Genomic DNA, 26,230 nt, shown 5'->3' on the forward strand with positions numbered 1-26,230 from the left:
TCTCCCACCCGCGCGGCCTCCCAAGTTCATGCCAGTACTTACTGCTGAATAAGATGCAGCACTCCATTAAAACCCAAATCGCTGAAATAATGAACTGGAATAACTTGCCAGGGGCAAAGTGTGTTTTGTTAAGATACCAGAAAAGATCCGTCGACCAAGTCCACAGGGGCCTGGTCTTTGCATTGACTCCCATCAAATGCAAAAGAAAAGAAAGGAAAACAGCAGGACTACTACGGGCTATCCTAATTTTATTTTGAGGCTTCTCTTATTTTCAGCATTAAACCCACTTTTCCTTTTCGTCCAGTTTGGTTTTTTTTCCCTGTCATCTTTCTGTCACCTTCTGTCATGTTTCTTCTTCCTTGCTTTTCTTTTCAAGTGATGCTGGTCAGCTGAAATGGTAATTGGCTCCCTGTCAGGCCAGCTCAAGGATTTGCAATTATTTTTGCCTGTCACCTGTTGAAAAAGGACTGGAGATTCCTTCTCTGCCAACAGAAGAATCCATTAGTAACACAAAAGCAGCAGCTGCATCATGGCAGGGATGCACAATAGCTATATATATACATCACTTACTCTTTATCTGCTTTGAGACATTAGGACAGATTGTTGCCTTTAATTCTCTACCTGGAAAAAAGGAGTCCATATAGTGCTTAAAATCAGCTGCTCTCTTATTTAACTCCTGAATGACGTTTCTTACCCCACAAAACCTTCTTGAAAAATGATTTAAAAACAAACAGAAAATTGTAGAGCTAAGACATAGTCCTGGTTCAGTGCTGCATTGCTTCAATTTTTAAGTCGTATAGCCTTACCCAGCAGGTGTAGTAAAAGTGGTAAATCAGGCAGCTTCTTGAGACCTTCTTTTAAAATCTGAGATTCACTTAGGCTGACTTGGCTGAGAATTCAGGTTATAGTCTGAAGCTATAATGGTCTTATTGATGCAGAAAAAGCAACAGCAGCCAACGTATTGGTCATTTCTTTCCTTATTCCTCCACTTGTTATATTGCAGCCAGAAACATTGCAAATATAACTGGTTGTGTTGTATTTCAATTTTCATTAAAAGGAGGGAGAACTAATAAAAATAAAAGCTGTAAGATTTATAAGTTGATTACAGTTAAGAAATCTGAAGAATGCTGTGGTAATTTCTTGAGCTTTTTTCATTCTGTTCTTTTCATGCAGCATCACACTGACCTTTGGCAGGATACTCCCTATTGAGACAGTGTTTTTGCGATCTGCTAGCCTCCTGTAGTCTTTGCCAAGTGCTGGTAGTGACGAGTTTTCAAACACCCTTTCTAGTGATGGAATTTCATATACCCTTTTCCTTTGCTTTTAGTCCTTTCAGAAAAAAGTACTTTCTGTCCTGGTAACCTGGTAACATCAGCAGTGCATGCAATGCGGTATGTTGAACTAATTGGCAATTAAATAATAGGGAAGGCCAAGATCTAACAGAAAATCATTGTGCACGCTTCATTAACTGCATTTCACAGAACCAAAATCATGCCACGCCATTTTTAAAAACAGGTTTAAGGAATGAACAGTTTCTTCCTTCATACTAAATAGCTACAATGCAGAGCAGAATGGAAAGATATTCAGACTAGCAGTTCTGGGGTTTCCAGTTCTCCCCCCTGCCCCGGTAGATATCTTTACAACTCAGTAATTTCTGTGGATTAGTTTATCTTCTCTGTGAGATGAATGGCTTTAAAAAAGACATGGGGAGTCTCTGAGATAATCAGTATTTTAGTGTTCTCTGTAAGTGTGCCTTCTCTGATGTTCAATTACAGTAAACTAGGAAATACTGAATAAGATTGAGGAAAACACTGTAGATGCCTTTCAGGCAGATTTAAAATATCTGAGTGGCTTCACAGAAAAATCATGAGAATAATGAAAGTATCAGAAAGCATGCCTTATGGTAAGGGGTGCGTACCACAGAGTACTTAACTTACAAAGATTCAGCTAATACCTATAAGCAGTGGTAAAGTGCTATAAGGGGAAGCTTTTGTTTAGTAAATAAAGGTATAACAAGGCTGGTTCTTGATGCTACTGGTTCCTGGTGCTAGACAATTTCGGACAAGAAGTGGGATGGGTGTGCATGTGTTCATCTGAGTGTGCTTGAATATAGGCGAAAATGGCCAAAAATAAAAAAATGAGACATAAGAAGTGAGTTGTGTTTGGGGAAGGAGTGGAAGTGTAGAAGGTCTGAGAATGAGCAGTATTTCATCTAGAACAATGGGGTTTGAAATGTCACTGCTAAATGCGTTGGTAGGAACAAGTAAAATACTTAGAAAAAAGGATAGGAGGGAGGGCCCAAAATAGAATTTGAAAATTATAATTTTTATAATAGATCTAAAAGCCAATCTTGAAAATCTTTACCTTTAACATTTGACGTATCAAGATGAAAATTTCTTAAAATAAGCTCTTTGACATATGGTCTATTGCATAAACTTAAAAAGTACCATGAAGGGTTTTTTTTTTTTTTTGAGAGAAGCAGTGACACCTAGGCATAATACATTGAGATCTATTTTTAATCTTGCTGCTGATGGAATGCTGAGTGGCTGCTGGTTATAAAGATCTTTTTCATACAGGTAGTCTATTTCTGTGTGAATGGAACATCTCTGAAGATAATTCATAAACCAATATCATCTCAAGACCTTTTGTTATTGGTGTAGCTCTTATCGAGAAGGTTTCTTACAATCAGTTCTTTCTGTATTTTTGATCTCTTGGTCACAGCTTTGTTTGCAGTTTCCATAGCTGTTTGTAGTACTCAAACATGAAGTATGTTGGAGGTTTTTTGCTTGTTAGGAGTGATAAAAATTGCTGTTCACTAAAAAATTTTCTATTTTGAACCTCACTGGAGCCTAGCAATTTAATTTGTGGTCTAACAGCAGCCTTTCCTGAAAGCACTAAAAGGAGGTGCTATAAAATGGAGTACAACTGGAGGCTCTGGCTTTGGGAACAGGTAACAAGGCTTGCCAGTCTGAAAACACAGGATCCCACTCCGGGGAAATGCTGTACCAGAACATCATCCTCTGCCTTCTTTCTGCAGCTCCAGTTCTTAAAAGACTGTGAGAGCTCAAAGGTAGGTCAGTAAGTTTCAACCAGCTGCCTCAGTGCTTAGTCCAGTACTTCGTGCTTTGCAAGAAAGTATTTAGTGGTTACTGAAGACCTCAAGAACTGAGAATGTCACTGTATTCTTTGCTAAAATTTCACCCATCTAAATCACTCCGGAATAATTTTCCAGCTTTTTGTTTTTATTACGCCTTCCTCTAATAGATTAAAGGACCCCTTTGTCTCCAGTATTTTCAACCCATACTTATGGAATATCCCTCTAACCAGGATATTCCTCAGTCACCTCCCTGGTATGCCAGACAGGTTGAACAAGGAAAGTTCTTGCCATAAGGCAATTTTTCCACTCCTTTTGTATATATGTGTATATTTTACATCTCTCCACACTCTTTTATTTCAGTCTTTTTTAATAAATACCATCCAGCATCATAATTATTTACAGTGTTCCAATATGAGTCATGTTAGTTCCAAGCAAATCTGCATATTCCTAATGAGCAAATGCACGGGATAACTGTGCTTCTTAGTCATTTAATCCCTAAGGGTCACGCAGTTCTTTTAGCCACAGCATTGTCCTGGAAACCCCAGCTAAATTGCTTGTCCACTCTATCCCCTAGATGCTTTTCAGAGTTGCTGCTGTCCAGAGCGCACCCATTCTGGTTTGTGACCTCCGTAATTTATTCCTTTCTGCACTGAATGCTGTGGTTTTCTAAGCATTGAAGAACACTGTGGCCGCTTTGTTCTTATTGTTAATTGTGGGGTTTTTTAAAACCAGACTTTTTTCATTTGCAAGTATAGCAGGAGTGATTTTACATTTACTTCCAAATAACAAATATTATCAAGCTGAACAGGTCAAAAAGCTCCTGTGAAATGTAATTTCCTTTTCCATGTCCTTCCTTTGGTGTTATTAGATGGGAAATACCCGAGACTTCAGAGCTTTGATTTTAGCATGCAGCTGTGTGCCTGCCTGGTAGCACGAACGTCAATAAAGTTGTGAAAGGGAAGACATCAGAAAGGAGGTTTCCTGCATCAAAATGACCCTAAAATATAGTCTCAAAAAGATATTCTTCAAAGTGTCTTCTTGAATTGAAGGAAACTTTTACAATGCCTGCTGTAAGAGGCTAACGAGCTGTCAGACTTCTGCCACCTGAGTGTTCTTTTAAGATCTGTCCTGTGTCTGTTGGGAATTAGGAAGAACAGTGAGTCATATACCACATAGAAAAGGAAAAATGAAATCTGCAAAATCAGTAACAACAAGTTTGTGGTTTAAACACTAAATAACCCTTTAGAACCATCTTCAAGATACAGATTCAGTTTTGAATACAAAGTTATTCAAAATATCTTCAAAACATACACAGATTTTAGTCAAATTCCTTAAATTGTTTCACAGCAGCTGATAATTGCTTCCAGATAACCCCTCTTAGAATTTAAAAGAATTGATTACTTGATAATACGTTGCCAATGTGAAGACTTAACAGATTTGGTTAATTTTGACACTAGCTTGTTTATATAGCTTTATTTTGCAAATATATTGCTTTGCTCTTAGTTTAGTATTAATAACTGTAGATTGTTATTTTTTTTACATTTTATTTTAGCTAAATGGTATAAATCAAATTTATGAGACATAGGATGAGTCACATTTTTTTTGGAACATAGTGGAGATCCAGACCTCTTGATATTGGTTACTTAAGACTATCACCTGACCATTTCTCTCTCTCTTTAATTCAAATGCATTTGGTTTTCATCATAGGTTCACACTCTTGGCAGGATAAATCCAATTTGCTAAATGCAAGCATTTTTATTAAAAACACTAATGATGTGTTAGAACAAATAATCTTTAGATGTACAATGAAGCATAAAATAGTGGTGGTAGAAAAGTATGAGCAATTAATGAAATCATCTGACCCATGTTATAGACATAGCACTATATTATTTTGTGAATAGTAATCTTGTACATTAGTAACTGGTTTCTTCAAACTGTATACTGCAAAATGCACATCAAGGCAGAGGAAGATCAATGGTAAACAAAGGAAGGAAAATCTGCTTGCTCTGTTTTTTTCTCCTCAGTCTAATTGCTTTTCTTCTGATAAGACATGTAGGCAAGTATAAAGTGTATTGTGCACATAATTTACTGGAAGAGTATAGCAGTGTGCCTCAAATAATCTCCTCAACTGTAATCTCAAGTGTCAAATATGATAGCAGAGATGAAGAGAGTTTTTCTCTTTGTCTATATCAGTAAATCCACTCTTGACCACGTTACAGTAGTTACAGGCAAAGGGGGTTTTGCCCATGTCAAATGGGAGAAATTTAGCGTTTATTCAATTATCATGTACAGCAAAGAGGTAGATTAACGTACTTTATTTATTGCTTTATTGCTGATGCTTGGACTGTCATTTGCTCTTTTCCATCCATGATAAATGTCCATAGACTTGAGCTTATAAATGGTTGATTAGTCTGCTCACACCAAGCAAATATGCACCGCAGTGCTCTAATACGGGAAAAAGCAGGAAGGAAGCTTCATTGTTAGGGCAGGGCTTAAAGCCGTCTTTGGTACACGCTCTGTTAGGGGAGCGGGTGCCTCTTGGGGTGAAGGTTGCTGCATGTCTTCTGAAGCTCAACTTTTCATGAAAATCACGTAATGCTTTATTCCTGTAGAAGACCTAACACGCCTCTCAAATATTTAGCTTTCAACACTTGTTTATGACCCAGTATCTGATCTTAATTCAGTTTCTACTCTAAGAAAGCGTAAAGCTGGAGTTAAATTTGAAAAGTAACAGCTTTGAAATACACACGTCAAAATGATCACACAGAAATTATTCCTGATTTCCTGGTCCTGAGGTCCTAAACCATCATATTATTTCCTTTGTTCCACTGTGCTTCTACTTAAATCCTTCAGTCCCCATATGCCATACTGACAAAGGACTGTATGCTCCTGTCTGTCCTCTTGTTTCTGCTTAAGAGTTATACCATCAGCACAGAAGCTATCTGTGCAGTGACCTAGAGCTACTCTGTGTTAATGAGAAGAAAAAGGTGATATATAAAACTGCGTTGCAAAATGCCTGGCGAGCTTAATTATGTATGTCAAATATTTTTTAGACATTGCCCCCATTAGAAGTTTTTTTCATATTGTTGGTACTGTAATGAGAATTAGAAAATTTTCCTGCCAAAAGGAGACCTCCAGAGTTCTCAGAAAGTTTCAGAACGTAATTAATATTACAGCAAAAATGTTGTACATTTAAAAAATGATTTATTGTAATATTTTGAGAAATAGAAAGACCAAATTACCAAATTGCTGTTGCCATAATGATTCATTTGACAGATGCATTAGCAGACCACAAAATGTGATGTACAGCAGGTTTGGGTAGTTATAAATAGCCGCATCTTTCACATTGCCTTTTCAAATGTACTAATAATGCATGCTGGACTATGTTCTCATTGTATCTCCATCAGCATAAAAGTACAGAGATGCCAATGAAGATAATGATATTTCAATTTCTGATATTGGTTAGTGTGAGTAACATTTTATCTGTTCTTCTCTTGTCATTTCAGCTGTATGTCAGGGAGGTAATTTTATCAAATTTTTTTCCAGATAAATTGAATGTGAAAGGTACCTTACATGCCTCTCCAGTTAAATTAGTTCAACTGAATATTTGAGGCACTTAAGAAAAAGTTGAGCACTTTGGGGAAGAGGTCGGGAAAGAACGATGAAGGGAAGCATGGTAGAAAGTACGTGTAAAAGTTAATACATTAAAGCATCTATAATTGATTTTCTTTAAAGACGTTAATGTGTGGATGTTCCTAATTTGTAGATGCACTAACATATCACTTAAGATATCAGACTGTATACTGATTACTTGGCTTTTACTGGGTAGAACAAAGCCTGCAGGTGATGATGTGCTCTCCCTTTTCCTTACATAATGAGTATATTACCATTCACTTGTGGGGCCAGGCAGTGAAAAATCAGAACAGTTAATATTGTGTGAGTACTTAACAGTACAATTTAAATGACCAGCCTTCTTCGTTGTGTACTTTTGGTCATATATAGCCCCCAAATAAACCTAAATTAATTGAAAAATTAAAATATAATAATAATAATTCTATTCTTTTACCCAAAAGTTGGGCATCAAGAATTAGGAAGTATTACTCTTTGGCCAAAATATGAAAAATTTAGGACATTATAGGGGAAGATATTAAAATTTCAGTACATTTTCACAAAGTCTATGCAAGTGTTAGTAAGCAATGACAATGGACATTGTAGTGTTTGAACTCTCATTAGTGCTGAAAAACAGGAGTAGTAAGCACGTGAACCCCAACACTACTGCATACTACATCTCATACTTTCAAATTAGAGATTTAATCAAAACAGGTAGGATGCATGTTTTGAAAGGATTATCTCCTTCAGATGTACTTTACTGCAGTTTTCATGACACTGGTTTTGTCAGGAGCTCCTAAACAGGGAAAGCACCTGTGTCGGAGACTACTACGTGTTCCTTGGTGTGAACACTTCCAGGTCCGTATCGGAAATGCAGTAAATACAGAATAGCTGTGCAGGACCTGTAGGCAGTTATTTAACAGAGTCTGTAGGGACTCTGTTTTATTGCTTGGCAGAATGTGGAGTTGCTGCAAGATGTTACATCATTACTTTGCAATCAACACCTTCTAAATGAGAAGGTTATTTTGATTTCTTGGCTTATTGCATACTGAAATAGCATCTGTGAAAGAATACACTTGTATGTTACGTTCAACAGAATAGTATCAACTAAAACATTTGTGGTTATTTGAAATTATTCTAGTGGAATGGAATTACTAATGCAACCTTGATAACTAAAGAGAAATGTCTTTTTTTGTGGCTGACTTGCCTAAGCTGTATTTCTCTACATATCAAAATGTACTTTTTGTCACAACAATATGAAACTTGGAACAAGATCTCTAAAATGCAGTTTTCTAGGCTTCAGTCCTGCAAACTGATGAGTGCCTCCTGTGATTTTGCTGTATGTGTTCATCCTATACTTAAATATTTGCAGACACTTCAGTCGATCAGGCCTTTGGCTCTCATATACCTGTTTGGTTTTTTATTTAACTTTTCTCTCCTTGATATTTAAGAATAAAAAGCAAAGCAGAATGATTTGGATGTATAAAATCAAGTGCTGCTTCTCTTTTGGCTTTATTTATAGACCTGTTAATTGCTTAGAAGTGATCTTAAGTTGTTGTCTGGGTTCAGTCATTAAACTGATTAGTCATACTTTTCATAATGTAATTTTCATACTTTAAACTACTTTCTAGAGGAATAAACATTATTGTATTACAAAGATAAAATATTGGCATTTTCAGACGTATGGCCTCACAAAGATAAAACACTCACGCGCTCATGGAGCCAATCCTGCACATCGTCGTAGAAATTCAGGGTCAGACGCAGCTCAGCGAACTTTTGGGTTGTTGTTGTTGGGCGCTGCCAAATCCCGTCGCCCGAGAGAGATGAGGCTGCAGCGGCTCCCCGTGCCCGGGACCAGCCAGCAGCGATGCTCAGCGGCTCACGCTGCATACGTGGCTGGCCACGGCCGCGTAGATCAACAGCGGTCGCAAACAGAAAACGGCCCCGACAGCCTCCTCCTGTCTGGCTGATTGGGATGAAAGCATGTGTCCGTACATGAAGGTGGACCCTTGTGCACTTGCCACCACTCAGACCCCTCACACGCGCCCGTCTCTCCGGTTGCTGCTGCCGTGGGCACCTGGGTTCCTTGGGCTTATGGTCCCACCCCAGTGGTGGCACTTACGCCTCTGTACACACACGTGCACGCAGAATACGGAGCCCCTCACCCAGGAAAGTGGTCAGAGATGGAGTTTAATGAGAAAACTGGACAGGCTTTGGTGGTCAGGCTAGAGAAGTGTACTGACCACCCACTGCTGATATGCAGCCGGGCCCTCTTGTCCCCTTACCCGTCCATTTTCCCACCTTTATTCCTCCCCAATCCACCTTCATTTAATGTAAGTGCAACCATGGCATCAATATTCTTTCTGATTAGCACGGGAAGGTGTGTTTTCTGGTGTCTCTCAGGTGCAGCGTTTTTGACACCGGGATTCATCCAAAGGCTGTTCTGATGGTACACGTCCGTGTATCCCCCCTTGCTGACTAAGCGTTAAGAGAGATTTCTGTAGATGCTGTGTGCCTCTGAGGCTGTACTGGAGGTGATAGAGAATACGTGCATGAAAAGTATCAGCTGCTAGTTAGCAGGCAATAAACTAAGCTTCCAAAAAAAGGGTTGGTTTTGTTTTGTTGGGGCTTTTTCCCAAAAAATCTGAGGACTACAGAAACAATGCTTTAGTTGTAGGTAACAAAACCAATTGTAACCATAATTTGTCTTTTAAAATCTTCAGAATACAACTAAGCTTACCTCATGAGTAAGTATCCTTGAAAAGCAGTCTTTGAAACACAGAGGATCTTTGAAATGGTGGATGGCAACTCAAACCTGTAAAAAATGCCCATGGATCTCACCAATAGCTATTCTGAAATGTAATGTAAGTGTAAGCTTAAAACCAAAAGGCACAAATAACATATTATTCCAAAATCCACCAGCAAATTCTAGTAAACATTGAATTGATTTTCCTTTTTTTCCCCTTTTTGCAGCTGCTAGTCTGATTCGAACTGTTTATTCACAGGATGAAAGAGATGTTTTTAAGCATTCTCAACAGTTCCAAGTGATTGATGTAAATTTAAAAAAAGCTACACTGATTTAAAGAGAGTTGCTAGGAAACATGCAGTTTGAAGATGAAATCTCCCACTGAGCTTGTCTTTGGCTGTACAATAGAAAGTATGTTATACGGTATCCTGAGTTACAGATTATATGGATAAACTGTTAAATTTTTATGTATATAAATACATCTGTTATGAACTTATTGAATATACATGATTCATTCCCATATCTTCATTTACTGATGAGTAACAAGATATTACTGAGTTCAAGAAAATGTAAAAATCAGATAGAAAATGCCAAGAGTGTGATAAAGATTTTCATATAATCTTGTTTCATTTTCTGAAATATCATGAATTTTTTCTTCGAAATGGATCTATCTAAGATTTAATTTCAAGATGATCTGAGCAGTTCTTTTCTTTTATGAACTTGAACAAAATTGAAACTCCAAAAGATAACAGCAATTATACACTTAATTTTACTGGAGAAGTTAACGGGTTTTATCCCTTGAAAGTTGGCCAAAGTAACCAGAAAATCCTCATTATTGTACGTAAGAATGCCCGGTTTTAATAATGGATATTTGTTTGTATTCACAGCTGATTTTTTTTCATGCTGGTTTTAGAGCCTTGGGTGTGTTTGGTTATCTTGGAGTCAAAGTTAAACTAATTAGGCTTTAAGACACAAACAGAAGCTACCTGTAAGTATAGGAAAAGAGTAGTATGCTGTTCTGCGTGATGCTCGGTGCTTGGCAGGAGGTTTATTGATTTTTGTTTGCTGAAATTTTTTACCAGGCAATCTTTAAGCAGCAAAGCCCTTACAGCGTGCTTTCGGAAAAGTGTGAGTGATGCCTGTGAGTTACAGTAGCAGTTAGTGATCTTTTTCTTATTTATTACCTTAGAAGAAAGAACAGCCAGTTGCTGATAGAGCAAACGGTGTGAACAGGGACTTGGAGGACTGGCTGCCTGACCCTTTGCTGCTGACATGATGATTAAAGACAGTGTTTAAGTACCGCTAAGTGACACTTCATTATCTGAAGGTATTTCAAAACAAAAGCATTTTGCAGTTCAATGACTCGAGAAAAGTAACCAAACTGTATTCATAATTAATAGTAAAGCTGAGTTGTTGAGCTTACCACAAATTAGAAGATGCCTAACCTTCCTAAAAAAATATTTTTATAATAGCAATACTAAATGACCGTTTGCTACAGAGTTGTTGATTAACTGCAAGATGAGATAGATGTGTGACCGCTGTAAAACCCTTGTAGGGAAGAGAATGACTGTTGATTCATAATGAATCTGTGGATGCAAATAAGAAAAAGAAGACATCTCATTTGTTGGGTGAACTATCTAACAAAATAACAGAAAGCCAAAACAAAGAGTGAAAAAAATGAAAATGGGAAGGATGATGTAGCAAAGAAAAGGCCCATAGGGCTTCTTAATTGCCTAACAAAAGAGCAAAAGTGCCTACTGAGCAACTGACTGAAGAAGTTACTGGTTCTCGAGGTCTGAATTCTTTGATGTGTAAATATAAAGGAAACAGGAGAGTTAAATTCACAGTGTGATTAACTACCAGCGTGTTGTCTTACTTGAAAAAATGGTGCATTAGAAAATTGTCACGGAAAACAGACATCTTGTAACAGTAAGGTTGCCATTCAGATCCCTGGTACCTTCTGTATCTTGTAATAATCTTCTGCAAATATATTTGATTTTTTTGGTTTTTGTGGTAGGCACTATGTTTTCTTGCTTTGTAGAATACGTGCTATTGCTTTCAAGTTCAAAAGGCGTGTCTCAAAACACATCTAAAGAAGGAATTCATTGTCTTTTTGGTGCTTGATTCTTGGAGAGAAGTCACAGCTTCCAAAGAAGGGGGCAGGTAGGGGAGAGAAAGGGTAACTCTGAGCCAGAGTATATTGTGGATCATCAGTGTGCCGGGACATTAGTTCTTTTAAGCTTATTGACATGAGAGTTTAAGTGGAAAATAAGGCATGAAGAGTAAATTCATAAGTATGTGTAAAAGAATGGAAGTTTTATATTGAGCTCCGAAGTTAAGGTTTCAAGGGGAAACTTGGGCCAAGCCCTGTAACAACCTGGAGTCCTCATCACCTCCAAGACATTGGTTCTTCGTGTTTCCAAGTCAATGTTTATTAAGCAAAAACACAGAGCTGGTTGACTTGTCCACTAGTGATAGAATCACTTATTAATTTAGCCTGTCTAAATGTATTAATGAACTGATCCTGGTTTGTTTGGGTTTGTTTTGTTTTGGTTTTTTTAAATTTACTTATTTAACACCTGTATTTTTGAGTAATTGGGGCCGGGGGCGGGGATTAGACTGCTCTTTGCTCCAACTTTGTAGTTGTTATGTTATTGTGTGTTGTCCTTGAAAGTGTAAATTCTGTTCAGGAAGATCATCTTATTTATAGGCCATCAAATTGATGGGTTTCTTAGCTGGCTTTCATTCATGTGAAATGGAGAGAGTAGCTATATTCTTGAAATAGGATGACATGGAAAATGCTAGAAGCACAACTGTTGGTGACAGACTGTTTGGGCCAGTGGGCAGTATTGGGGGCAGTGACTTTGAACTTCCATTTCCACTTGAACAAATCTGGCAAAACCAAGGAGTATAATTATAGAAATCAAAGATAAGCAAAAGGAAATGAAGTGTTTCTGCAAGCCTTTGTGAAGGGTACTAAAGCCATATTTGGACTCTTGAGAGATAGCCAGCTAACATCTAAAATCTTCTGTAGATGCACCAGTGCTATAATAGCAGGGCTGGCTTGGAAGTTTACTTACAGTAATCCTGGACCACTGTAATGAGATAAATCTGTGCAGTGGCAAGGAACCTGACTGTCATCACCTTTGGGTAATAGAGAAGGCAAGGAAACGCTAGTGGCTAAGGTATTGGTTTCAGAAGTAAATAAGGGGGTTGTGGGTGAAAGTTGAGGAGCCAGACTTTTGAATAAGATGTAGTGCCCTTTCTAATGGCACAGTCTAACCTAGAATGCCAAAACTTGTTGAAAGACCACAAAATTAAATTGCAAAGACCAAAAGAATAGACAAGGGCAAAAGGTGATACAATGAATAATATGCAATGTACATCATTATTTTTGTTAAATTCAGAAGTTTCTTGGTAATTCTAAATATTGAGCAACTAACAAGATTTATGAGGAGTTAGTTATCATAGCAAAAACACAAACTCTTTTAAGAAAATCAAGATAACGAGCAATTAGATGCTTACTAAAATTACAAAAAGAGCCTGAAGTAAAAACAAATACAAAACACTGATTAGGTTGAAGTATTGTGGGGCTTCTAAAAGGCTTTGATTATAACTTGCCACTGTGTTAATTTACTAGTGAATTATTGCAATTATATACATTCATGTTTTGAAAAAGGGTGGAGAACCAGAGATTTCTTCTAGATTGTTGTATCTATTTATAGTCTAATCTGGACGGAATCTCTACCAATTCTAAAACTTGAATGTGAATAATCATCATAGTATACCAGGAAGTGAGAACTGCAACAAGCATCTTGATTTACCTCTCCTAGCTAAGTGTACGGAGCCAGAGCTCCTAAACGCTTTCCTTTGCCCCCTCTCTGCCCGTTCAGCACTTGGGGTCCCTGAGAGGAGCCCTGAGCCGGTGTCGGGGGCCGACGCAGCGATCGCGCCGCTCCCGTGCTGACAGCCTCGGCAAGGGAGGTTCGGGGAAGGTCTTGCCGTGGTAAACGTTGAGATTTACTGACAGAGGTGACAGCTAATCCTCATGCTCCTCCGTCTACCTCAATCTCCGTCTCCTTTGCTTTCCCTCTCTGCCTTTCGTTCTGACTGCCCTTTTGGGTTGGTTTATTGCTTCCACCCTCCCACACATCACTTACATGTCCCACGTGACGCCCTTCCCCTCTGTAGTGCTGAGTTCCATTTCTTTGCTTCCTCTTCACGCCGTTAACATCCCCCACTGTTGCTCTGCTTTCCCTTGTCTATTCCCACCCCTTCTTGATTTCGAATCTAGTAGATTATGTAGCCTATTCGCACCGCTGTTGATCTTACAATCTTCATTCAGCTGACTTCCATTACCTACTGTTCGTAATTTCTTTTTGGGTCTGCATTATGAATGCTTTATGTCCTTGCAAAATGGTGATGTCATCTACGTGTTTGGATTACGTAGGGAAGTGATGGAAAACACTGGCTATTTTCATAGCTGTAAAACAAGTGTCTTCTTCTCCTTAATGAAGGCCAAAGTGTGCAGTGAAGACCTGAAGAAAGCCACACAGAATATGGAAGAAAATGTAGACGTTTTCCCGTAGTGCGTTTTGAGAGATTAAAAAAGCCTTACAACTGGGTAGTAGAGAGAGGCAGGTCTAACCTTGTGTCCTGGGAACACCTCCCATCCTAATGAAGCTTCACAAGACACTGCAAGCCTTCTGAAGCATTCTGGGAGGTCCCTGTGTTCAAAAGGGAATGTGCTTCCTATTCAGCAGCCAGTGTCCCAGTTTTCCCCCACCTCCTCTGGAGGATTGCACTCCAGACAGCTCACCAGGAGTTCTCTTGAATCTAGCAAGGCAAAGACCCTGTAGTGGTGACTGGCTCTTTTGGGAAACTGAACAGTCAAAAGGGACTTAAATCTGTTAATGAGCATTAGATAGTAATTAAACTCGACACAGTTGCAGTTAAATGCCTGCTCATTTTATTACATATTTTAAAAATGTCTTACTCGTTTGCTAAAATTATGATGCTTTGTTGTGAGAAAAGGATAGTGTGGTGTGCAGACTAAAAGGAGTACGCCCAGGCACGCAGCCACTCTCTGCTTTTACAGGGCAGAAAAGTGAGTCGTACTAACGACTGTTGCTCAGGAACGATTTTTACTTCGGCAACAACGTCCCTCTCTGCGAAGAAAAAAAGGTCGAGAGCTGTAAAGCGAAGGAGGCAGTAGGTGATGCCGCGTGAGCGCTGCAGCCCACGGTGCTGCCTCGGGCACGGGCGCTGCTGCCTCAAATACGCCTGGGCTCCTCCTTGGGGGGTAACGTCGTCTACAGCCACACCGCTTCAGACAGACAGACGATAACCCGCCTGCTGTCTCATCTCATAGCAGGCAGTTCCGCCAAAATTCAGCAGAGCGGTGTGGAACAGCCTCGCTTCTTGTCCACAAGCTGAGATAAATCAGGAGGGATGGATGTGCTGTATATACAGAACCCACTCGGCTGAAAAAAGTGAGAGCAAGGAAAGGGTTTTAATCCTGGCGGGGTGGATATTTTTGTATCTGAGTAAAATGAGGTATTTATAGCATTTACTGACACAATTTTTATTTACCGTAATTTGAACCAGCATTCAAACCATTTTTTCCTGAGCCAACAGAACGGAATTTTTGGCAAGCTAGAGGACAAGGTAACTTTCCAAAATCAAACCTGGATACTGCAAAAGAGAGGGAGGAGGGATCTTCTGTCTGCAGCAGTACCTGTAATGTCAGAGAGAGAACACAGGTTTACTCTTAACAGATTCATCTATCAATATATTTGAACAGTTATTATCACCATGAGTTACTGTGTAATTACTGTTGTTCCCAACAGAGTTCCTGTTTCATTGCTGTTTAATTATGTGTATTATTTCAGCGCAACTATGCAATTTAACTCACGTCACTTGGAAATAAACGTTCCAGGCAAGGCAGTGTCATAACACAAGAAGCTTCATAGCTGGGATATGGTTGCTGGAAAAGTATACAAAGTCATTTGTTGATCTAGCCAACCACTGTCTTTTGGAGGAATCATATAGACATAGTAGTTCATACCTTGGTCATTTAAGGTAGATGCCTGAAATAGTTGTGAATATCCTTTGTGTACAGAGCCTGAAGAAACTTTAGTGCCAACAGAAGTGAGAGGGTAAAGATGTTTAGTAAATTCTTCCCCTTGGATCCAGCTACAGTAAGCATATGCATTTGTTGCCAACATAAGAGCCTTTTTCCAGGGAATATTTCTAAATAAATCTCAGTTCTGGGGATCACTGTTGTATGTGTTTAGCTGTTAGATGAAAACAGTGCTCAGCAATCATTTTAGGGTCATGGTAACTAATACAGTTTTGACCTGTTTGTTAAGGAGAAATGCGAAGTGCAACAGCTGCTATAATTTCTGAGCCAAAGAGATTCTCTTGTGTTATTTCTTGCCATTTTCCTACACTATGAGTTTAATAAAACACCCCTCTTCTAAGGAAAGCTCGCTATTGGAGCCATGTTCAGATAAACACCTTCTTAGCGTTATTCTGAGGAGGAGGGGATAAGTGTGAGGCCCCAGTGACCAAGACGTGTTCCTAGCCACCTCAAGGAGAGACATGGGACACGCACACCGGGATACGCGTGTCCGGCGGCAGCTCAGACCAGCAGCTCTCTGTGGGTCACAGCAGCACTGATCCCACGCATACTTAGGGAGTCAGGTACGTTTGTACGTGTGCTTTGAAATTCAAAACGGCCCGTTTCTTGGTGTTGAAGGTGGGGAAACAGGGCAGTTTCAAAACAAGTTCTAAAACATTTGGATTTTGGAAGAAGAGAACAATTTAGTAAAAATTTTGACCTGGAAAGAGCAAGAGTCCCGGTAAAAGGTAGAAACCGCTATTGGAGTCATGGGTACTTGGCAAGGGAAGCTGGAAAACAGTAGCATCGAGATGACATTTTGCAAAAAGTGACAATGCCGTATTAGCACGCAACATGTTCTAGGATGCATGTTACTGAAGGGTATTCAGGTATGTATAAGCATATTTTATAATGAAATAGGAACAAAATTAATATACTGAGAGGAATGGATGATATTGGCACGTGCCTGAGATACAACAATATTCTTGTCAGTGATAAGCTGGAAGCCTGGCTTTGTGTGAAGGTCGTAACTTAACCAGTGCTACAGCAGAACCCATCAAGAGAAGAAGTATGAACAAGATGCGATGGATGTAAAGGATGCATTTATATATTCATGGCAAGAAAGCCATTAAACAAAACAGAAAATTGCCCACTGCAAGCATGATGGCGCATTGCCTTAAAGAAATAGATAACAGCCACCAGCCAGAAACAAAAAGCTAGCAAAATATTCTGATTGAAAGAAGTAAAAAATGTTACAGAAGAAAAGTATTCTGAAAAATGGTTTCTAAAATCTTAGAATATTCAAAAGAAGCTGCATATTTCTTCTTTAGCTTGGTTTTAGTATATATAGAGACAGAGTTTCTCGCAGAGGGAAAAGAGAAAACTTCAAATATGACATTGCAATAATGATCATATTCAACATTTAAAAGGAAACTCATAAAAATTAATACCGCCTTTCCAGAGGATCATGAATTGTATGTTAAAAGTTTAAAAGGAATGATATGCTGGACAAAATAAATGAATCGTGAAAGAGATTAATGTATTTCAGGTTCACTGTAATTTTCTTTTTACAGACTTTGAAATCATTAATCGTAATGTAGTATTTACTGAGATGGAGGAGGATAGAATCTGGACTTTCCTTATTTTATTGCAAACTGTGTAATATTTTAATATTTCTAATAATGAAGTGTTCACAGAGAGAGGATCTGGTTTAGGAAGTTTTGGGTTAGGAAGATGAGTCTAAAAGAGGATGTTCAATATTAACGTTTGCCATATTACTTACTATCATGGGAAAATCTGAGTGCTCTTAAACAGTGTGCTCTCTGAATAAAAGAGATCATTAATTTGATCCAGCAAATTTGATAATGCATTTATTATTCAAAAGACTCTATCCTCTATTAACTCTTAAGTACTCAGTTTAGACCGATAATCTGGCAAGTGAAATGTGATATGAGATAAAGCCTGATGTCAGAATTATTCACTCCTTTTTCTTTCTCTGTAATCAGGTATTTTTAGCACTCTGAATGGTGGCATTGCAAGGCACAATTCCTTTTGAGATAATCGCTGAACATAAGATAACCATGTGGTTCCTCATCTATCATCTTATTACACCCTGTTTCGTCTTCAGCCTGACAGGTAAGATGACCTCCCACATTAATTCATTTAAGTAACTGTTGTCAGTTTAATGCATTTCAAGGTCAATTATCTGTTTGTATGGATTTAATTTATTTGAGCAGATACAATGAATTACTAAATGTGAATGATGAAACTGTAAGGAAGCATACTTACTAGAATGGACACCATAATTAAAAGCCTGCAGAAAGACAGATCTGGACTTTAAAATTGGTTTTGTCTATTCTGATTTGGTATATGGAATTAATTCTTTCTCTAGATTATAAAAAATGTATCTACTGTCTGTGCTCTGGTGGTCAAAATGATTAGAAGAATGGAAATACGCCCATAAGAAGAGACACTAAACACAAAATTCTATAATATAGACACCATCTAAAATTCATAAAATTCATAAAATTTCACCAGCACAATATAGTGGTAATTTTCATAATACAGTGGGGCAATGTTGCATATACCGACTTTAATTTTACATTACAAATTGTAAAACATTTCATAAATAGAGATGGGGTCATAAATATTATAACATTCAGGAGTAATATTTCTAACATCTGAAATTATGGAGGCATTTGCAACTGAAGTTTTGGCTCATTCTAAGAGATAGAAGGAGCTCTTTGGAAAGTTAAAATTCAGGATTAAAATCTAGTTTCTGTTCCAACTGTTCCAAACAACTTCGAGATGTATAAAGCTTGTTTCAGACTTCCATGCCAATTTAAATGAATGCTGGTTTTTAGTTGCTGTGATGAATTGGATTGCCAGCATAAGTAGAGCTCTTCTCAAGAAAGAAAACATTTTGCTTACATACAGACTGCATGAACTGAGATCAGAAAATGTAAAAAGCAGAATGATTAAATTGTGCATACACGAAATATTGACTGAGGTTTGAAAAGTGCAAATATTGTGTACTAATGTTTTGGTTATTTTCAGGGTAGGCTTTAGATCCTTCCCTGCTTTGAGGGGAAAGTTACTCATAAAACTAGTTCTACTGCGTTTCATGAAACATTCTTGTGTTTTGGGGAGTTCTTTGTGTACTTAATGAGTTCGTAATTGACGTGAGCGGTTCATAGGCTTGCTTAATCTGGCCTGCCATTTCAGTCATTGCCTCAATTTCACTACCATGAGACTATATTGTTTGTATTATTGAGTCAAAAAATCTGATTAATACTGTGATGTAAGCTCATTGGCTTTAAGAAATTACTCCATAGGTCCCAGGAGTGATTTCTGGTTTAGTGAGAACAGTATTTTATTCTATGGAGGATTTGAACATTGTTCTTTACCCCCCATCTGAGTTTGCTGGAGGATATACTGATGCCTAATAAAAATCAAGACCTTTAAAATGTTGTGATCTCATGCTTATGTATTTATTATGTGTTTCAAGGGCCTTTTCTTTGTTAAGATGTGAGGGTTGCTGATAGCACCAGAGTTAAAACTTAAAACTCACCATTTTAATTCGACACTGGGCTTTTCCTGGGAGTTGGGTGGAAGAAGGCTATCAACTGCCATCAGTAATATTATGCAAGTGCTGGACATTGGTTGATAAAAAATTTGAGTCAGTCACTGAGAACAAATGTTCAGTTAATTTCCTGACAGGCAGGACCAGATGATTAATGCTACTACTTGTGTATTATGCACATTGCAGTTGTGCCCAGAAGCCAGAAATCTTGGCACCAGAATGCACCTCCTGGCAGGTGCCGTGGAATGACATGGGGAGATTGTGTGCTATGAAGGTCATGAGTAAGTGACATAGGAAGAACAACGATAGCTATGGTGACGTTCGATTCAATTTGAGTATGCATTGATATATTCATGGCAATGTTCATTTGATCTCTCCTTTGAGTGTACTTGGCTGTGGTAGATTCCTGCAAGAAGAATAGGAGCCATTGGTGTGAAGGGTTTCGAACAGGGGCAGGTTCCAATAGTGCTGTTACCAGTTCAGAGAAAATTCCTAACTTATCTTCTGGTATGGAATAAATACTTGCTTGCATTTTTCATCAAAAGCCAAAGACAAGACCTACCTCCACCTCTAAAGATATGGCACCATCCTCCAATGTGGAAGATTTGTAGTCTTACATAATCAGAGGGAGTTCGCTAATTCTGGTGTATTATTGCAAGGCTGAGTAGCGTGCACACTCTCTGCTCTTGGACCTGCTGTACTTTGCATAAATAATTAAATATCCATTTGAGTTGAGAGAAAGTCTGCTTCTGTCATCTAGGGTTTATGACACCCATCTGGATTATATAAATCTGATGTTGCAGTCTTTGCTCTGCCCCGGCACTTGAATCTTGCTGGCGGGTTTCTCGTTTCAAATGAGTGCTAGAGCTGCTGGCAGTTAGTCTTAGCAAATTTTCCTTTTCAGTGTATTTCTTGGCAATGAAAATGTCATGGTATCCAGAAAATACATCGCTGCAGTAACCAAGATAAAATTTAAGGGGTTGCTTGGGAGCATGCATGGTGTGGTTAAAAAGTGAAAGATAGATACTGTAGAGAAAGAAGGAGCACGATTAGAATGATCAGGTCAAGTTCTAGGAGGTGTTCTTTCACTATCAAGGGGAATGCTGGCAATGGCAACAATAATGGAGAATGTGGGAATCGGGGACAGTTTCTGAGTAAAGATCATGAGTTCTCATTTCAGTAACAAGACACACCAAGCACCAGAGCGAAGAGGCAAGTTAGCTGGGAGCAGATGTTGAAAGCAGAATATTAAAGAAGTTGCTTTAGGAGTTTTTAACAAAACACGGGGTTTCTTTGGAAGTGTATTTGGCTCACCTTGCCCCCTGTGGTGCTGGACCCACAGTTCTAGGTCGTTCTGCACTGTAAGTTGCCTTTGGGCAAACCAATCGGTGACCCTGGAGCCACCAGTCAAGGTTTTTGCAACCCGTGGCTCCTAAGCAGACATACGATATTAACTGCTCCGGAGCTGGGAAACTGATAGCTTCCAGGGTCAGTGTCCTTTGACATATCTTACCATATGGTCTGTCCCAAGTTCAAAGATATCAGCCAAAAAACCTGAAAACATTCAGAATTCATGCATTTGAGTGAGAATTGAGAGCTTTCAGACTTACCAGCTTAGAAGTATTTGGGAAACAAGGAGCTAGGAAGCTGAAAATCTGAAGCTACACTGACTTGAGATGTTCAGAATTTGTCCTGAAAGGGTGACAGGTATTCTGACACTCTATAAGCTAAGTGTTTTTACCTGTTTTCCAGTTGATCTTTTTCCTGCTGCAGGAAATTTAAAAATATTTTTTTCCCAAATTGAAATACATATTTTTTAGAAATCTGGAGTTTTTCTTGGAATAAAACCTCCAACTTTTAGCCAGTTCTGTTTTGTGGTAATCAAAGCCAGATGCTGAGAATTGTTACAATGACTGGCCATTTCCCATCAGTGGGGAATGCACACCTGACTGAAGGGAAGCAAATATTACATGAATCAGTGCATTGGAAGTTTAGGCAGAGATCATCTTCTGCAATGAGACAGGAGCAATATTTATTTTCCAGGTAAATTACTGATTGAAATGTAGTCTTGCAGTTATAAATGAAAAAGTCATAAGTAATTTGGTCTTTCACTTACTGATAGAACGGACAGTTATAATAAGGGTTGTTTTTCAGAGTGCACTTTGAGCAGTGTAAGGCAAATGAGAGCAGCAAATCACTCCTCAGGGAACATTGTGATGATTGTCAGTCCACTGCCAAAAAAAGTTGTTTCGTGCCTGTTACTGGTAATATTCGACTCTTCTTCTCTTTCCCCTGACATCTGGGCTCTCTCCAACATAGTTCTAAGTTGCCTTTGACTCCCCGTTAAATTTGTATCCTATTGCTAAGTCTCAATTCTAAACTTTTCTTTCATCTAGTACATCCCATATAAATCAATGAACCAAAGTGTATCTTCACTTGGGATAATAACCTTGAACCAAAAGAATTAAGTCTTTCAGCAATAGGCTTGTTTTGTTTCTTCCTCCAAAAGACTAATTAAAAGCTGCAAAGGCCCTATATTTTATTGCGCTTAATGAATACTTGATTACATTTGGCTATAAGAGGAATCAACAGCAAAAAATATTACTGTGTTCTGCCGATATTTTATTTCTGATGAAACCATTCTACTTTTTACCTTGGGATTTCATAGTTCAGAGCCAGGCAGTACCTGAGTTAGGGTCAGATCAGGCCTCAAAAGGCAGCTGAATTTCTGAGTACGTTGCTGGTATTTCATACGCACTTGGAAGGCTCGTGTGGGGAGATTGTGCAGAGTAACTGCTGCACTTTACCTTCATCCCTTATTTGCTGAGCACTGGCTTTCCCGTGAGATCAACATGTTAGGCTCTTAAGTCACTTTTGAAGTAACACTTAGGTTTTTAAGGAAGAATCACCTAAATGATTTAAGTAACTAATAGGCAAATGTGAGTATGTTTAAAAGTACTATAATTGGTATTGGCTGGCGTTCCTCTTGGCAGTCTGAGAAGACAAGCAAGCTGTACCCTGTCATTCTTAGGCTTAAGTGGAGAAACTCGCTCTGCCAAGGGTTGGAGCCTTTCATCCTTGAAACTTGCTGTAAAGGAGAAACTACATAATTACCGACGCGGCTCTTCAAGGACTGCACTGGCACATATGCGATAGGGGTAATTCTCCCACTCTTTTCAGTCCAGAAAAGTAGAGGCAGACTTCCCAAAGACAACCTAACACTTTCATATAATATGAAGCGGGACTGCTTGAGTGGTTACTTTTTCTGTTTGACTGATGACTGGTTCTTGGAAACTGATGTCCCTTTAGCATCTTGCTGGCTTCCACTGGTACCTTTTCTCCATCAGGATGTCGGAATCTTCTTTATAGACCGCGAAATGCTACATCATGAGTTTTGTGGATGTCCTGGTTTCAGCTGGGATAGAGTTAATTTTCTTCCTACTAGCTGGTACAGTGTTATGTTTTGGATTTAGTGTGAGAAGAATGTTGATAACACACTGATGTTTTCAGTTATTGCTAAGTAGCGTTTATACTCAGTCAAAGGACTTCTCAGCTTCTCCTGCCCAGCCAGCAAGAAGGCTGGAGGGGCACAAGAAGTTGGGAGGGGACACAGCCAGGGCAGCTGACCCAAACTGGCCGAAGGGGTATCCCATACCATGTGATGTCATGCCCAGTATAGAAACTGGGGGGAGCTGGCCAGGGGTGGGGACAGATTGCTGCTTGGGGACTGTCTGAACATCGGTCAGCAGGTGGTGAGCCATTGCAATGTGCATCGCTTGTCTATCTTGGGTTATATTTCACTCTCTTTTTGTTATCTTCCTTTAGTATTATTATTATTATTTTCAATTAAATTAAAATAATTTTCAATTATTAAACTGTTCTTATCTCAAAAAAACCAATCCAACCCCCAAACCTTAAATTATATATAGCTTGGATTTTCTCTGGAACAGTAGGTTCAAAAATACATGTTACGAACTGAGGGCCAGAATCTACATTATTTAAAGCTATTTATCACAACATATGGCATTATTCACAATTGCTAAAGAGAGATGTGCGTTTTCTTCTAAAATACAAAGTGGATGAATATACTTAATACCTGTTTACATTGTCTGCCATGTCCCTGCTTGGATCTTAGAAGACTATTTCAGGCTACTGCAGAGTGTCTGGCATTTGTAAATAAATAATCATAATGTGTTTTGTGATCATAATGCTCCAAAACCTGGAAGTGCCTTGTTTACTTTCCTGTGAGCCCAGTAGAGATAATTTGGCTCATTCCCAGACCATCTTGTTTCTGACCAGGAGTTTGTCAGACACTAGTAGGCCTTCATTTCTGTGACATATTGAAAACGGTACAAGATCTACTAAATACCAAATGGTTTCTAGGCTTGCGATGACGATACGGATCCTGACGACTTAGTGCTAGGTCAGATAATGAATGAGTCCATGGCTCTTCTGTTCAGCATCCATTAGCATTCCAGGTTAACCTAGCCATGTGCTGTGTCAACAGATCTTTGTCCCTCTCTCGTGAAAATATGTAACAGGATACAACGCTGCCAGGTGGATCAATACTGATGAGAGTGATACCAAATGACTGTCTCCAGCAGCCACTTATGGCAATGTTAAATGCCAGGGAAACAGAGAGGTGTATGGGAAGCAGGAACAGAAAGAGAAGGAGGAGGCTCATTAGAAAAATAAAGATGCTAATTAAAATAATTTTATCTCGGTGCGCAGCAGGAGTGATGGAATCTTAAGGTTTTCCCCCTGGTTTAGCTTGTTTCTGACACTGACCTTTGGAAAACTTTTCGCTGTGATTTGCTATTGATACTCACGTCACAATTTGTGGTGTTTTTAGAATCAAGTTGATTCTTATGCAGCAGAAGACTTGAACGTGTGCTTAACATTGCACTTATACATAAGCTTGTTGATTTGGATCAACTTACGTGCTTAAATTTTGTGATGGATCAGGTTCCTGAAAGAGTGAGAGGCCTTTAATGAACTTAAACAAGCACTTTCAATGCTGTCTTATTACTTGCTTTTAGCAAACAGTATTACCATTTTACCTTTGCTAAAGATGAAGTTAAAGAGCTTAATATTTCCAGCGGAAGCTCTTGTAGCCATCCCTTACTAAAAGTGTTACCATCTTTCGTTGAAAATATATTTTCATTACAGTGGAATTATTAGGCATTATCCATCAAAAAAGTACTGCCAACCTTCTTACAATTATCTTCAAAATGAATTGTTTTATGCAGACATTCTGAGAGGAAAATTTATACAGTTTTGCCTTTTCTTTTTTAAAGCAAAATGTTGTTTGTTAAAGTATGCAATCTGTAGGTCTTAAAAGAGCATTCAAATCTTTCTCCCTTTATTTTTCAGCACTCCCTTCTAGTATATGGAGGTTTGATCTTCTGGTCTTGGAACTTTGAATTTTTTTACTATGGGGTTGAATGCATGTGCAGCAGTGTTTGCAAGATTAGGGCCTTAGGATACATCCACTGTAGTTTCTGAACATATGGATTCATAGGCATATATAGCCCCGCATGTTTTACTGCCAGCCCTTCACTGTATTTCAGTAATACCCATCATCATTTCCTCTTAGTTTCTTTTGCATATGACACATGCAAGCAAGTTCTTCCTGAGTAAAAGACTTTTTTAATGGTGCTGGATCTGGGAGGCCTTCGAGAAGCCCGACTGCCCTAAGTACTGGTTAAGGGAACACTTGCTCCCTTTTGTTTAATCAGCTGTTTCCCTTACTAATATTCAATTACTTCTGTATTTTTTTGTGGTTTGAGGATTTAGTGAGGTTAAAGACACTTTAGAACAAATGAGGAAAACATACAAATAGACATCCATTAAAAATCTCTTGCACATGATTCACAACATGTGAAGGATTCGACTGAAGTGACTTGATCTTACATTTGACTTTGCATTTAACCTACTTTCCCAATGAATTGCCACATAACTATATATCCACCATTTCTGGTGAATCACTTGAAATATATAACTTTCTAAAAAATGGTGTGGTAACACTGTATATCAGCCATGACAGTTTTGTTCTGAAACCAAATGTGGGTCACTTTTTTGTACATTCTAGAAAGAAAAAGCATTAATAACTTTGTAAAGAAGGAAAAAGCTAAAAGATTATTTTTACTCTTAAGTAAAGAACATTCCACACCTCCTGCATGAAATATAAATTATAACTACCCTATAAGCCAACATGGAAACATATACCTTTTAAAGAATGTAGAAAATGAAGGTGTACTTGCAATCTCTCTCAGTATATCAAATTAGAAAGCGAGAGTAAATGTTAATTTATAACATTTTTGCTTTTTCTCATACTAGCCATATGAAGATAGAATGATGCACAAGTGTCCTAACATGGTTTAGTGACCTGTCTTTGAGAGACATTTGAGCAAATCATTATAAGAGACTGTAAAATTACAGTATGCTATTTCCTTTGGGGATTTTCTTTTTTTCTTCTACTTTTCTGTATTCAGGTTAGATAGAGTTGATTATGCAAAATGTGAGAATAAGTATATAGAAAAGATGGGTAGCAGTCTGTACAAATAATTCAATTAGATAAATTGTAAGAATGATCCATTTGAGGTTCCCTACAAAATAACATCTCACATCAGGTATAAAGTAACTCCCTGTGTACTTGTGGCAACTGTCCATGACCAGAAGAAAATAAATATATTTGAATTACGGTGGTTGTTAAATGTCAACTGTGAAGCAATGTGTAATTACTAGTAGCTGCATCTACCAGGAAATAGGGTGGTCTTTTTTTCCCTTTTCCAAATTTTCTGCCACACAATGCGAAGTCCCGATAAAGATCATCAGCTCTTCCCTTCTTAGTGCACGTTCCCTGCCTGTGTGGTACGTATCAGCCTCACGATTCCCAGTGCTGAAAGTGGCAACAGAAGTCAGAGGAGATGTGCTGCACTGGGTTTGCTGTGCTGCAACCTGCTCCTTTAACCTGGTGTCCTGGAAAACAATGCACCAGTGGCCAGTTCTCACCTCATTGGTGCTGAGCCAGGAAATTCCTAGCTCTCTGAAACTATCCAAGCGTAGAACTGA

At 38.6% G+C, this 26,230-nt stretch overlaps 1 protein-coding gene across 1 annotated transcript in view; it reads left to right on the top strand.

Moving 5' to 3' along the window:
• The window catches only part of CNTN1 (contactin 1), a 259,393-nt gene that overhangs the window by 146,064 nt on the left and 87,099 nt on the right, over window positions 1-26,230 (top strand). Inside the window, exon 3 of the mRNA XM_069802195.1 lies at window positions 17,580-17,709. Coding sequence (XP_069658296.1) covers window positions 17,598-17,709 — 112 coding nt within the window. The 5' untranslated portion in view covers window positions 17,580-17,597. The remainder of the gene's footprint in view (window positions 1-17,579; window positions 17,710-26,230) is intronic.

Source organism: Haliaeetus albicilla, chromosome 14 (assembly GCF_947461875.1).
Source record: "Haliaeetus albicilla chromosome 14, bHalAlb1.1, whole genome shotgun sequence".
Taxonomy (NCBI): Eukaryota; Metazoa; Chordata; class Aves; order Accipitriformes; family Accipitridae; genus Haliaeetus; species Haliaeetus albicilla.